This window comes from Ischnura elegans, chromosome 2, assembly GCF_921293095.1.
Source record: "Ischnura elegans chromosome 2, ioIscEleg1.1, whole genome shotgun sequence".
Classification (NCBI taxonomy): domain Eukaryota; kingdom Metazoa; phylum Arthropoda; class Insecta; order Odonata; family Coenagrionidae; genus Ischnura; species Ischnura elegans.
In genome coordinates, this window is record NC_060247.1 from 33,476,351 (window position 1) to 33,491,240 (window position 14,890).

Sequence of the window (14,890 nt, forward strand, 5' to 3'; positions counted from 1 at the left end):
CGAAGACTAATTTTATTGTAAGTTGAACAAATCGTCTATTGTGCAGGTAGTTCCCCTCTCGTATTCTCTTCGTTATTTGCATTGTAATTTCCAAATTTGAACAGGCTTTTATATGCGTTGTGCGCCCTCTTTCGTATGTTATGCGTCATTACAATATTAGGCAAACTGCTGACAGAAAAATGGATACTTAAACGGTGAGGAGCACATATTCCGTTTCTATGAAAAGCAAATCGAAATTCACTTTCAATGTATTTTTTTCTAAAGTTGATTCAAATTTGTGGCAATACTTAAAGCCCTGATATCTTTCATTAGACTCTTAATGAGTCGTATAAATGAAAAAGTACATGCATAGATAATAGGGGTGTTGGCAAATTGCAAAATAATTTTCCATATTATCTACATTATAAATTAAAAGTTTGGTTTCAAAGACAAAATTTGTTAGCTTTTTTTCAACTCGACGTCCCACTTGAGCATGAATCACGGCTCATTGCATTAGTAACTCTAGTACTGAGGGATATTTAAAACACATTAACACAGCAATAAGTAAGTATATGCTGTCGTTTTGTTGCATTATAATCACGTTTTGAGAGACGTGTTTTCTCAGACACGACAATTAAATGGAATTGAATCCAAATCTATTCGGATTTGATACAATTTTGAACAGTTAACATGGCATTGAAAAATAGAGAAAGGAAAATATTTTGAAAACATATTCCGGAATAACACGGAAATATAATAAGATTTTTAAAAACCACCAGATTCAACTAAACACATTAAGCATCACGGTGTAGCAAGACGCCCGCTTCGAGAAAAGAACCTAAGTGTTTTAAAAACCTTTGATTTGAAAAATGTAATTGCTAAGGGAATTCCATGGATCAAGACAGCGCAAATCTTCATTTTAAGATGCAGAATAACTAAAATTATATGACCTCTGTATACATGAGGGTAATTCATACCACCCTCACTTCCCTTCACACGCTTCTATATATGCCTTTTTTCGGCGTAAAAAAGAGATGAGATGCACAAGAAAACTATTTGATATTTGTATGAGCCTATATCACTGATTATCAAGAAAATAATTTTGAGAACACTTCATTCGAAGCTGATGACTTGGATGATGAACCACTTTTTTTTCAAATCTCTCGATGAACCATGTTCTCCGAGGTGCGACAAACATGCTACCAACGCACTCAAAGGGTAGTTGCCCTCGCACGACTCACCGTCTCCGCGTTAAGCCTTGAGTTTTCAAATGCAGCTCATCAGTCGCAGCGTCTCGAGAGGAATTCATTTTCAAGGGCCAAGACTTAGGACTGCGAAGAAGCACGCAAGGCATCATCTCACCGTTGAACGCCCTTGCCGTCTTTTTTTTTTTTTGACCTGGAAAACAAATATTGTCGCGCTATTTTTTCATATGACTTTACCAAGAGGTGTCACTTAGGCTCGACTAGTCTTTTTCGTCTCGCGTTAATCGTTTGAAACTTAGCTTACATCTTGAAATATTCAGGGAACATATTTAGAGCAGACCCTTTTCAGTACATTTCTGCTTATCAAATATAGATTTTTTTTTCGTGGGAGTTGAAGGAATAACAGCTTTGCTTTTCCCACTCCATTTTTAATCCAATTTACATACTTCTCAATTTTCTTGTACCCTAACCTTGAAAATGTTACACTGCAACGAAACCATAATCTTGTGGAAATTTGCATGTGGAAGAAAGCAAAGTTGTTATTCCTTCAACTCCTACTATATAGGATTTCCACCATGTCACGCCCGCCACTAATACATACGAAAATTTTACTTGAGTATTTTCTCAGTTCTAAAAATTTTTCCTCTTTGAGATAAAAGCAAATTTACAAAGATGTGTTATGTATGCCTTGAATTTTTCGAGTTGAAAAAAAGAAATACGTCACGAAAAAACACAAATCAGGCCAATTCAGAGGGAGTAACGTGTCTTCTAATAATTACACAACATCTTGATTCGTGGGATGCATAGTTTCAAACACTATTCATCCCACGAATTGAAATTGATTTTCCCCATATTCAGTCGAAAATTTTTAAGGGGCCATATTGGTGATGTTATAAATCCCCAGAGGCCTTTTGGCGTTGCAGAGAATGAAGTAAATTCTAACTTAGTCCCGCGCATAACTAGCAGAATAAAATTTTGGAGGGAAGGAAGTCGTCTAAAAAATTCAAATAAATTAATGAAAAAATCAGAGCAAGTTTCCGCTAAGTACGATGGGATTCTCCTTTATTTCCCCATATCAACCAAGTACCAGTATGAAAAAGATCTAATATATGTGTAATACCATTGAATTGTATCCGAATATATTCTCATTTATATGAGTAAATTTTAGGCAATTTTTGCAGTTCAGGGGGATCGGGTTGGTGTGGTGGCTAGAGTGTTGGCTTCCCACCCGGTGGGCTCGGGTTCAAATCCCGGCAGTGGCAGAGAATTTTCAGAGATAGCCCGATCCCTGCTTGAATGTTGTGTGGAGGACATTTCATGCGCAACACTCCGCCTGTCGGATGGGACGTTAAGCCGTGGTCTCCTTGGCGCCTTTCGTTTAGAGCAGGCTAATGCCGACGCCAGGTTTCTCTCCACCCTTCCTTCCAAACCCTTCCCTCATGGCGCAAATGACCTCAGCTGTCGGTCGCCTCCTCCAAATACTATACCATACATGTTTTCATCATAACGGCTTATGCTCTAAAGTTCGTCAACAAGAATTATATGGATATTATTCAGACATTTTCCAAAATTCATCTTCGCTGCCCCTGTTCTATTTTCAGTCCTGAAATCGGTCGACCTGCACAAGGAGGATACCTAGATTTTCAGATCGGAGTGGCAGGTCAGATAAAAATCCGCGGTCATGATTACCCTGGCGGTCTACTCTGTTGCCACTACTCCCGTGGAGTCCAAATGAGGTCATCGTTTTCTTGTGACTTTTGTCTTCTTATCGTAAATACTCAAGTGAGAATATCATCTAAATGTAACTTTGATAACTTTTCTGAGGAGATTACCAAGGATGCGAAACTAACCAGAAACTGATCTTCACGAAAAATGGCCAGCCGAACTCGTCTTAAAGTCAAATTAACCCATTACAACCCAATGTTGCTTCTAAGCAACATCAAAAATGTATACATTTTACGCTGTATTCAGGAAAGATTTAAACTGCGGGTTCTTTTGGGCTGTAAAGTTTAATGACGAAATATGTAGCTGCCACAATAATTATGATTGAGGAGAAAATATTCACATTTTTACAATGAGAAGGCTTGAAATTTAATTTCTCTCAGAAGCAGCTCTGGGTTATAAAGGGTTAAGCGGACTATGTAATGAACTGAAGGACCTACTTCCCCAAAATCATCCAAGAACGGGTCTAACTAACTGAAATAAGTTTCGACACTGCCCGATTTCGAACCTGAGCCTTCCGCTAAGGTCTTAGGCTTCGACCTAACAGTTCAACTCTTGGGAGGCGAAATAGCATTGAACGAAAGCTTGGGTTCGGGTTAAAGTGGTGACTATAGTGCAGTAGCGTAGCCACGGGGGGGGGGGGGGGGGTTCCGAGTTGCACCCGAGTTAATGCACCACTTGAGCCTTTAAAAGAGGCGCCAAAAACGAGTAAGATGGCCTCAATAAATAAAAAAAATACGTTATCTTAATAAATGCTCGTATAAAATTACTGTTTTTGAGTCCTATGAATTACAAGTTTTCCTGGATATCAGAAAAATTAATTATACCACTTATTTTTCATTAGAGCGCGAACCGGGTTTCAATAAATTATCATCATCTTCAGGCGCTAATTATGATTTGAATCATAGTTAGCGCCTGATAAATGATAATTCATTGAAACCCGGGTCGCGCTCTGATAAAAAATAAGTGGTATGAGTAATTGTCTGATATCCAGGAAAACTTATAATGGAATACCACAAAGTAAATCAAGAATTAGTGAATTTTTTTCCTATGAATTACGTTTTCCTCATCAGAAATCCCTAAATTTTCTTGCCCTGGGTTGTTTTCCATACACCCCGGAAGGGCCCCGAAATCTCCGGTAAACCCCCATTCCAAACACCTGGCCACGCTACTGCTATAGTGTTGGCCTCCAACACTGTGGGCACATCCCGGCGGTGGCGGAGATTTTTCCCAGACTTCTCGAGGTATACTTTAGTGGTTATCGAAGTGCACTTAAAGTACAAAACTCCGTCCATCAGATGAGACGTTAGGCAGTGGCCCCCTTGGCGTACAGCTAAGGCTGACCCCGGGGTTTTCTCCACCTTTCCTTTCCCACCCTTCCTAGTGGTGCCATTGGCACTAGCCGTCGTTCGTCTTCTCCAAATATCTACCATAAAAAGCATTTTCAATTTAAATGAAACTGAGAACTAACCGCAAGTGATACTTGAACGGAGTCATACGCTGACGGCCGCACAAATATCATGTTTTCCATAGATATATATTTATAAATTTTGATGTAATGAGGGCATGTTATCAAGCATACGTTAGCTCTATAGGGTAAGATATCAAGAGCACTAGCGAATAAATATGTAAACATGAACAGACTAGTAAATAGGAAAGTTGAGAGGAGAGCTGCATCGAACCATGCCTGGGATTGATGGCTTATGATCATGACTGGGAAATACCTTTATGAGAGCTCTACAGGCTCAAGATTAACCTGTTAAAAATAGATGAAGTTATATGCCACCTGACTCCGGACTTCTCACGGCTTAACTATGGGTCTTAGCAGTGGCGTAACTATGGGGGGGATAAGGGGGATAGATCCCCCCAAAGCCTCAGAGAAACAAAAAATATTTAAAACTAATGTCTTGTTTAGATATATTATAACTGCGTCTGCTCAAAGTTAATTTTTTTTGTGTGAAAATGACGTGAAATGTATTTCCAGGCATGTTATTTTTCAAAAAATTTCTCCAACGGGGGTGGGGATCGCTACCCCAGGCTATCCCATCCCCCCCTAAAGCATAGTCCTAGTTACGCCACTGGGCCCTAGAGTCTTGTGGTAGTATTAATACGTGTATTGATGTAGTATTTACATACTATAATATAAATAAGTATGCAGTGTTGAAAAACCTGACTATCAAGAGTAAAAGACAATAAATGAAAGATGATTTAAATAGATATGCGTCCGCTCTTCGTAAATGTCAATATATCTTCGAATTTTGAACTGAAGACCCGAAAATGGAATAGCATGCATCGTACTAGCTAGGGCATAATACACAGCATATATTTGAGAAAGATAATTTTTATGACTGGCTACATTATTAACAAGATTCACTGTAGTAACTGATTTCTCCGCAATTTTATCGAAGCTGCTGAATTGCATCGGTTCGAACATTGCATTAATAATCATGAACCATCAAATCAAGAAGGTAAGGATGGTTAGCCAAACACAGATCCAATATTAGCCTTGATATGCCTAGCAGATTACACCAATTGGAGCAAAGGATGAAGATTCAAACGAGTAGTGGTGAAATCAAACAATTCTCATTGTCAGTCATATTAGAGCAAATTATGCTTTTAAATTTTCAAGGATATTAGTATCCGCAATGTTGATTAGAATAGTATGAATGAAAATGTACATAGGAATCAATTGGTTAAACTCACAACAAAAAGTCAAAGAGTCGCCTAACTTACCGGAGATAATACTTCCCTCCCAAATGGATATTTTGACTAATTTCTTTATCCTGCAACATCCGGCTGGTTTTTCTTTAATCTCTGTCATTACCTTACTGCTTAACTCACGAATGGGGACCAAATCCATGCCGTGCCAAATTTGCCGCGCAAGGCACGATATATGCGCGCAACCCATGGCGCGCAGAAAACTAAATCCACTTAGTACGCACTTTGAACATTCGTGTCAGCACTGTGCAGTTTTGCTGTTTTGCTGATCTGCTGATTACGTAACAAAAAGGCAGGCTGTTTCCTATACTGGTATTTGAATCGCTCACTTCAACATAATATGCATGCCTACCTGGAAAATCGGTAAAAGATATACTTCCATCTATGTGTTTTGGTTTGAATAAAAGTATTTCCTGAAATTAGCTCCATTTTTGATATGGTTTGTTCGCGGCGGTGATATTTGAATAAACATCACAATGAGCATTACAGCGGTGCCTTGGAGTAATAAAAATATTATGAATTCAAAATATTTGCTGATAATACTATTATCTTCGCTAGCGAATCCGGAGAAAATTTACCAGCGCTCGCAGCGAAAATTGTGTACTTACTTATAATATGCTTGGTAATGTGCTGATTGTGTTAATGCGGAGAATTATGGCACGTTTAGTTTTAATCATGGCATGGATGAAGTCTGTAAAAATGGGCGAAAATTGGGGTTTACAGCATTATATCATTTTCATCTACACCCAACTTTTGAATTCGGATGAAACGCCTCCAAAACGTATAACGTGCTTCAATTGTTTTAAATGTTGGTTTGGTAGAAAATCAAGAGATAGCAGCACCTACCTCATTAGCGCCTGTTCATATTCACGTTCAAAATAAGTGTGTGTTTATTGATATATTGGGCTTATTATCCTCTTTTTAGTATTATTGTAATATCGCATTCAAGTATTATGTTCAAATTACACGTTTTACGCCAATTTTGGTGTTCCAAGTGATTGATTCTGTTCGAACTACGAGTGTTTATCATCTGTCGTCTGTTAGCATATGACAGGTCCTGGAATTTCGACTATAATATTTTAATTTACGTTGTGCTAAGAATATAATTCGTGCTGTTTTATAGTTATTTACAGTTTTAAATTGTTTCATAACTTACAATCCCGCCGCATGAGCATAGTTTCTCGAATACCGTTTTCTTAATGACGTCAACGTGTTTCGCTGGTGAGGGAGACAACCGAGGCAACTAATTTTGAAACTAGAGGCCAGTTGTCCGTGATCGTGTGTAGATCGTACAAGTTAGTCCGACAATCATGCTCCGCTTCGGTCGTGTGGTGTTCTTGTCACAGAAGAACTTAAAATGCAACGAAATAAGTCAAAGGTAAGCAAGATTGTGCATATTTTAATTTTATAATGGTGGTTGATTTTTCATTTTCTTGTCTCGACAACACATCTCCGTTTATATTCGTAAATGTGTCTGAAATATTGTTATTTGAGATGTGTCCCGTGAAATTAATGTATAGTTTACATTGTTTGTAGAGGTTTTACCTATTTAATACGGATTGTTTTGCCTGTGTGATCGTATAAAATTGAAGGCATCTGCGTGTTCCTACACTTGCTTTGGCTGCTTAATAGTACATATATTATGTTTGCGGGAATTTTTCTTAGTTTTGTTGAGCGTTGCAATTTAAATGCTAGCAGAATTGGGTGTAGAATGTTGACCGGGGGAATTGGAAATTCCATTGAAAATATGCTGCGAAGCTTCGATTGCATCATGTCAGCTGGAGATTGGACTCCTCTCCAGGGTACTGACTGCGTAGTATAATGCCTGATAAATGCTATGTTATGTCACTTTGTAGTTAAAACCAAATGTTTAAAATTATGTATTGTGCGTTGGTGGGTTTTGATGTCTTTTCATGAATTGTCGTAGAGATATAGTATTTCGCATGTACCCGCCTCACGCATATATACGAAAAAAGATATCATCCATTTCATTTTGCGAATTTATCCTTTTAAATGATAGTTATATATAGTCATTGACCGTGGCTGATAATCTCATAGGGCGTGGGAGTATTAATTTGGGTATCGGGGTCTTGGACTTTTGCAGATAGAATTTACAGATTTCATTTAGTAACCGCTAATAGGGATGTGTTTTTAAGGTGCTCTTTTCGAGTATTGTGTGACCTTTCTAATGAGAGTTCTTACCCCTTTTCTTTAATTTAATTCTGTGTATCGTCAAAGGACTCTTAGAAATATTCACAAATTTTTATTAGGCTTGCGCCGCGGAATTCTTCTTCATTAGGTATCGTATTTTTTTTACCTTTTGGATACATTTTGATTCGACGTTACTGTTCTTGTAAAAAATGAATTCACTTCGAGAAAGCAGTAGGATTTTCCTTAGTGAATAAGGTCAAAGTGTTGACGTGACGGTCACCATAAATTCGGTTCATAACAATTAAACAAGATTTGTCGAAAGACTGACGTCTCGTGAAAGAGACGGTATAAGGGCCGAAAAAGCTTCCTCGCTCTCCCACAATAAAGACTTGGGAATAAGTTTATGTCACCGAAGTACGAGTTCGCCACGAAAAATCCTTTAACTTGAATGAATTTCGAATCAAGATCTTAAGGCCTGTTTACACGATACATTGACACGTACGAGTTAATGTGCGTTTGCGTGAATGATTTTTGTGGACCGGAACGGAACATGTACGAATGCATGAACCAAATTAGAACAGGTTCTATTTTCTGTGCATGCATTCGCACAAGTTGGGTGGTTACACGGTGCATTTTGGCGTTCATTCTCGCGTTCATACATTTATACATTAACCCGTACGTGTTAATGCACCGTGTAAACAGGCCTTTACGCCTTTTTGTTGAAACTGTTACTCTTTTATGATTGAATTTTATCGTTTCTACACGCTGTCGTACCATTAACGATTTAACCCCATGATCATTATTTACGTTGGCATATGCTTGAGAATGAATTTATTGCTTCAGGAAACAAAAATATAAAATAAATGCCAGCTCATCAAATACTTTAACCTCATCTTGCGATCCATTTCGCTTTCCCTTTTTCCATAATTTTAATTTTTTTGTCCTCCGTCTTCAGTGTTTACAGCGTTGCTGCTATTGACCTCTTATGACAGGGTCGTCGACGAAAACAAATGGGACGTGCTCAAATGACGGGACTCGATCTGGGAAGATCAAGTGAAGCAGTATATGTTCAATGCATGTACTCGCGTAAGCTGACTCGTGAACACTAAAACTTTCTGAATTGTATCGTGCGAAAAACCCAAATTGCGTGATTGTGTGGGCACGTGACCATTAAAGCCGAATTATATGATGCGCCTAAACACCGATGCATGCATTCTAGGAGTTCAAAATACTTACACACAGTCAATCGCGTATGCCACTAAAGCTGAAAAAATTAGACCTATGTCTTGAACCATTGAACCAATGCCATGGCAAGCTAGTGTTTTCGGGGTGATGATCGTTTGATGAATGGGTACATTTCGTGGAGAGGTTTATTTTGAGGTAGTGCACAATATCTTCTAAGAATTTAGAGGTGTTTTTGACCCCTAGACTTTCCCATACCCCTCTCTTACGAACAAGTGATAGGAATGGCAGATTTCTCGGCTCGTATTCACACATTTCCTCATTCGTTATCGTAAAGAAACACCATGTATCGGAATTTAATTTTCTCTCAACTCGGCTTGTACGTCGTAATTTACATCAAAAAGGATCATTCAGTGATAACTGAAATCGCAACTCATTTTAACAATTTGGTTGATGGACGGGAAAGATAATTCAAGACGAAAAAATCTTAGTCTTCTCTCATTATTTCAAAATAAAAGAAGCTCGAAGGTTGCCGCCCAGTATTCACGAGTTGTTATAATTATAAATAAAGTAGTTGCAAGTGGGCAGATTGTCCGCTAGTAGCAGAAAATATATCGTAAAAAGTATTTCTTAAACGGCACCTAATTTCCGTGCTCATGCGTAACCTTATTTTACGCCTTTCAGTTTTTTGGGAAGTTTTGCGGGTAAATCGTTCCCGTCAATTATTGCTCTATTTAAGCTGGAATTTTTTATGTTGGTTATATTTTATTTATTTATACTTTTTCATATTGGTCATTTGAACCACGCGAAGTCAATGAGGAAAGCTTGGAGTAGCTGACAATGAGACACGGTAATCAGCTCCGTCAGTATTCTGCGATGCCGTCCCATTTTAATTTTAATATCTGAGATCCTGTTTAATAATTACCCGCAAAAGGCCGCCGATTTTTCACCGCAAAAAGCTCTAGGGGTAGCCGGCGGATCAGAAATGGCATTCGTAATAGCTTTTAGTTCCATATGTTTTTATTAATATCCGTACTTAAATGCACCATCGCCGTTTGCATCACGTAATGAAGCAGCAATTTGAACTTTTTTGTGCTATCCACGGGTGTATAGGAACAACTTGGTATAACGACGAAAAAGGGAGATGTAAGGGCGCTCATGTATTACAGTGGGACTGTCAGTGACCGCATCTCTGAATTCATTCAAGCTCAACAGGCTAATTGTTCGCTTTAACAGTATTCTAAACTAAAAAGACCTTTAAACATTAAAATTAAACCAAAGGCGTTTCATTAGCAAGAGGTGGTTACGTAGCGGAAGGAACTCTGCTTTTGGCCGAAATTCACCGGTTCGAAGCCCGATTGGAGATTGTATTATTTTTGTTGATTTTCGTTGTACGTGGTTATCGAACTTAGGCATTCCTCTCCCACGTTGAACTCCGTATCTGCTGCGGCTCTAAAGAAAAAACCCGTCTGGAAGCGTCGGAAAGCGTTCACCACCCGCAAGTATGGGACACAAGAGATCAATGAATTTTGAAAAATATGCATCTTAAAGTGACGTTATAAAGGTTTTGAAATTTTATTAGTAATTTCATGTTTTGAATCAAATTTTTTATACATTAGTTTATTTAAGACTTGCAAGGGTTACGACTCCCAAAACCCCCGGATACACCTATGCCCACTGCCCCGTGCTAATTAATCGTTGTCCGAAGTGATTTTATAAGGATTCGAAGTGTTTACAGGTGTTCAGGCTTCACTTGGTGGAACCACGTATCTAATGTGCGAAATAAATCACTTCGTAATGTTCCACCAAACTTTATTATTCCGACCCTGGTTATCAATTACTATATACAGTGGGGCAGAATGGACTCCCTACGGACTCATGGCTAAATAAATATTCTTGTCTAAGCATACGAAAAATCGATACCTCCACTGCACAAACGCTCAACAATCGCCCTGCGAATCAATCCGCTCATCTATTAGTACTATTAGTACTAGGTGAGCGGATTCAAAATTGGTCTTAATTCTCACATCAGGGAGCACATTCTTCCCTACCCTGTAGTATTGAAAACCCAGGAACAGTGTGGAACATCACAAACTGATTTATTTGGCACTATGTTTACGGTTATTTCTTGTCTGAACTACATATTGGTTATATAACCCCCCTCGCTGGGTTATTCATGGTTAACATACGGCGTAGTTTACCTACGTTTTCGAAATTTCGAATTCGGCCTCGGTGGCGGCGGGGTAAAGTCCTCGCCTGCCAAACAGGAGGTTGCGGGTTCGTGTCCCGCCTGGGTAGTTTTTTCCTGTCTAGGGTATGGTTGTTCGTGTACGTTTACTTGTTAAATTTGTTGAATACCCCGATGTAAAATGGCCAATATGAGCTGTATTCGGTGGTTTGAGAATAAAATAAAATATGAATGAATTCCGTCAAGGGGTTAGAGAAAGCTGTCGTTCGTTTTATTTTGGCAGTGCATCAAGGGAATTATTTTGTAAATCCAATCTCCTTTCCCTTTGCTGCACTCAGGTTACTTGCCACGGCGCCTCAGGTTGCCACCAAGCACCAAGAGGACCCCAAGCCGAAGAAGGGCGGAGCGAAGGAGTCCAAGTCCTTCACGATGAACATCTTCAGGGGCGCCGTGGAAACTTCCCAGGTGTTCCCGTACCCCGACGTCTTGACGGCGGAGCAGAGGGACACGCTGAACCTCATTGTCGACCCGACGAACAAATTCTTCCTGGTGAGTGACAAACCATGCCCGTAATCTTTTCGAGAATGTCGAGAATACCGCTGCACAGGTGGCCATTACTCAAATAGCGTGATGAATATTTTGAATTCCAATCCATATTATGGCAGGGGCGCCTATCCCCTCAAGCATGACGGCATGTCCTCCCTGCAAACGTTAAATTTGAAAAACGCCTTTGAATATGAAATCACCTGCAATGCAAACTTCTTTACATCCAGGATCTTTGTTTTGTTGGACTAATGAACGTACAAATTCATATTTTGATTCATTACTTGGCGTCTTTATGGAAATGTTCACTTCTCTCTTTCTCCACGATCTCCTTCTCCAAATTGCGTAGGAGCGCTGAGAGGTAATGAAAAGCCAATAGTAATGTTTGCTGAATTAATTTCGTGTTTGTTGAGGAATAGTAATGCCAATGAAAACCAAGTAATAGTGAAAAGGTCGCTTTGCTTTCACTTTTGGTATTTTCTTCGAAGTGAAAGTTATTTACCGTAGAATTTGGCCGTAAATATTTCTTATTGTGTGTAAACCTGGCAGTTGTAGCTTCGGCTTATGTGTAACATAAAGATTCGCGAATATTGTTGAAAAATACTAGCAATTGCAGACAGTGGCGGATCTATGGGGGGGGGGGGGCTGAGGGAGTTATGGGATATCCAAATTACTCTAGATAGAATGGTAATTTTTTCCGAGCAGCACTACTGTTGGAATTTTAACCCCCACTTAGTCCCTATCCTGGATCCGCCACTGAATGCAGATACTTACGTGAAAAACCCGTGGGAATTTTCTTTTTCAAAATCGAGGCAATATTTTAATGCAATTTTTAAGGAAAATGAAAGCGAATGGCTTTTTTAAAATATCCTAATACAATCTATCGGCAGGATCTCTGGTGTGATTCCGTCACAAAGTAGTCTCAACGGTGATCCTTTTAAATACTTTATTTTACTGCTTGAATTATTTTTGGTATCGACTGTTAATGCAGCAATGCTCTCATTATAACAATCTTTAATGATAACATTTTACATTTTTGCTGCGATTCTTGTAGGTTTTCAGGACCTATCGCATCTTGAATGAAGTATCTCAGCTTCGAGAACCCGTGTGAACTAGTGGCATCTGCCTAACTGCCCTTGGGAACAGAATTGAAGTGTGCATTCTCCAAAAGATTGATTTAATTCCTGTACTTGATGTGGCATATTTTATTTTGCTCAGGTTGTTGTTAACATGAAATCATTGCTTAGTCGTATGCCATCAGGGGAGATTGCGAAATTTCTTGGGACGTTGACTTATCTCGTGTGGAACTCATAGTGAGTGGTATTGTTTTTAGTTCGTTCCTTAGCTCCTTCAATCTAATAGTTGCGTAATTTCTTCATTCCTTTGGAGTGATGGAAGGTTAATTTTTGGATGAACAGATATTTATGGGTGTTCCATCGCCTCATTCCCCCCAATCATGGGGGAAATTTCTATACATTACGAGCTGTGGATAGAAGTAAATTTTCCGTACGAATCTCGATCAGGTTTATCGCTGATGAGGTCTTTTCATGGAAGTTACTTGCGTGTCATCCTTGCCTATTTTTAAATTTAAATCGGGGATCCATTTGAATATTTCTCCTATTATGTTAGTTTCGGAAAATGAAACTAATGTCATGCTAAACAGAATAGATAGAACAGATTTTTGTCCAGTTATATGCCGTTAATATAAATGGTACCATGATACTTCTCTCGTTTGTGTTTTACCTTCCTTTTCCTTCAAATTTAGTCTTTTTCCTCCCTTTTATACTTATAAACACGGGTCATTTGGACTTCGGGATATATAATAAAGTAAAATTATTGATTAATGATTGAATTTTTAAATTAATTTAATGAATGAAAATAAATAGACCTAATAGACCAACGAGATCTACGGGCATTATAATAGAGATGGTTCTCGTAAGATTGAGCGAGCGAAAAAATTCTGTGGGGAATTTGAATCTCATGAGCCACTCCATCCATTCCTCAGATCCATCGCCTTCGCGTGTTCCCCCAAATTTTCATGGGGTATAAGGGATATTTTGAATCACTTGTAAGGGAAAATTTATTTAATTCTGCAATAGGCAAGAATAGACATCGTCTATTTTGAATGCTTTGTCCCGCCTTGAATGATATTCGTATTCGGGTCAAACTTCGTTGCGGACGGACATGCGCGGTGATATTCATAGATGACCTAAATGGTTGGTGCAGTATTAAAGACTGCACTGAAGACTCGACGAAATCATCAAAATAAATCGTTTCGTTGGTGAATATTTCGACAGAAATTATTATTAGTGAATTTCACGTCCACACTGATGACTTAGGATGCATGACGTTTATAATGTCCATTCCCCGTCAATTATTTTCTTACTTCTTGTTTGTAGTGAGAGTTAGCCCTATCGTTTCTCCTGTATTTTCCTCATTGTCTACTCATATCTTATTCTATATTTAGTTTCTCGGGCCAATAGCCTTGTAAATATTCATCTATGACGTGCGTGTTACTCAAGCTCTCTCTCCGTGACACGCGACTCTGTATCGTTAGAAATGTTCGGCTGGCTGGTGGTGGATAGACCATCCAAGGGTCTTCATTGAGAATATCTGGCCCATGGCCCGTTATCAGTCGTTTCAAATTCCTAGTCCTCAATTGCGCAATATAGTAAGAGGCGTACAGCGTTGACGTGTTGCTTACCATGGGTTTGAAAATAATTGTAGCTATAAAAATGATTTTCGCTCGTACAATGAGGCTGACGTATCCTACAGATACATTTCATAGAGGTAGTTTTGGGCATCTCATGAAAAACATGGCCATTGAACGTAAGAGTTAGAATGTTAATGAGTTTCTTTGGAGTTTTGTTCGCCCTATTCTCACGTGATATGTGAAAAGATATAGGTATTTATTGAATTTTATATTGAAGAATATAATTTCTACGGCTCGTGGAGAGCTCACATTCTAATAAAATTATGCAATGTGATAGTGTTTGGACCCAACAAATATACCGGCAATCCTTAGTCCCCGAGGAGAAAAAAGAAAAAAAAACAGTATCTAAAATAGAATTTGTAATGAATTAGGATTAAAATGTGCTCTTTAGCTTGGCAGAACAACCAAATTAGACCATAAATTGATTTTTTTACGGGCCCTTAAAAGCTAGGACCATCGAATGAAGCATTATACCATTTCTTATTTATT

The 14,890-nt window shown here is 38.7% G+C and overlaps 1 protein-coding gene across 1 annotated transcript in view; it reads left to right on the top strand.

Annotated features, from left to right (window-relative positions):
- Positions 1-6,557: 6,557 nt before the first annotated feature.
- The window catches only part of LOC124153573 (very long-chain specific acyl-CoA dehydrogenase, mitochondrial), a 48,722-nt gene continuing 40,389 nt past the window's right edge, over positions 6,558-14,890 (top strand). Inside the window, exons 1-2 of the mRNA XM_046526835.1 lie at positions 6,558-7,002; positions 11,484-11,694. Of these exons, the coding sequence (XP_046382791.1) occupies positions 6,935-7,002; positions 11,484-11,694 (279 nt within the window). The 5' untranslated portion in view covers positions 6,558-6,934. The remainder of the gene's footprint in view (positions 7,003-11,483; positions 11,695-14,890) is intronic.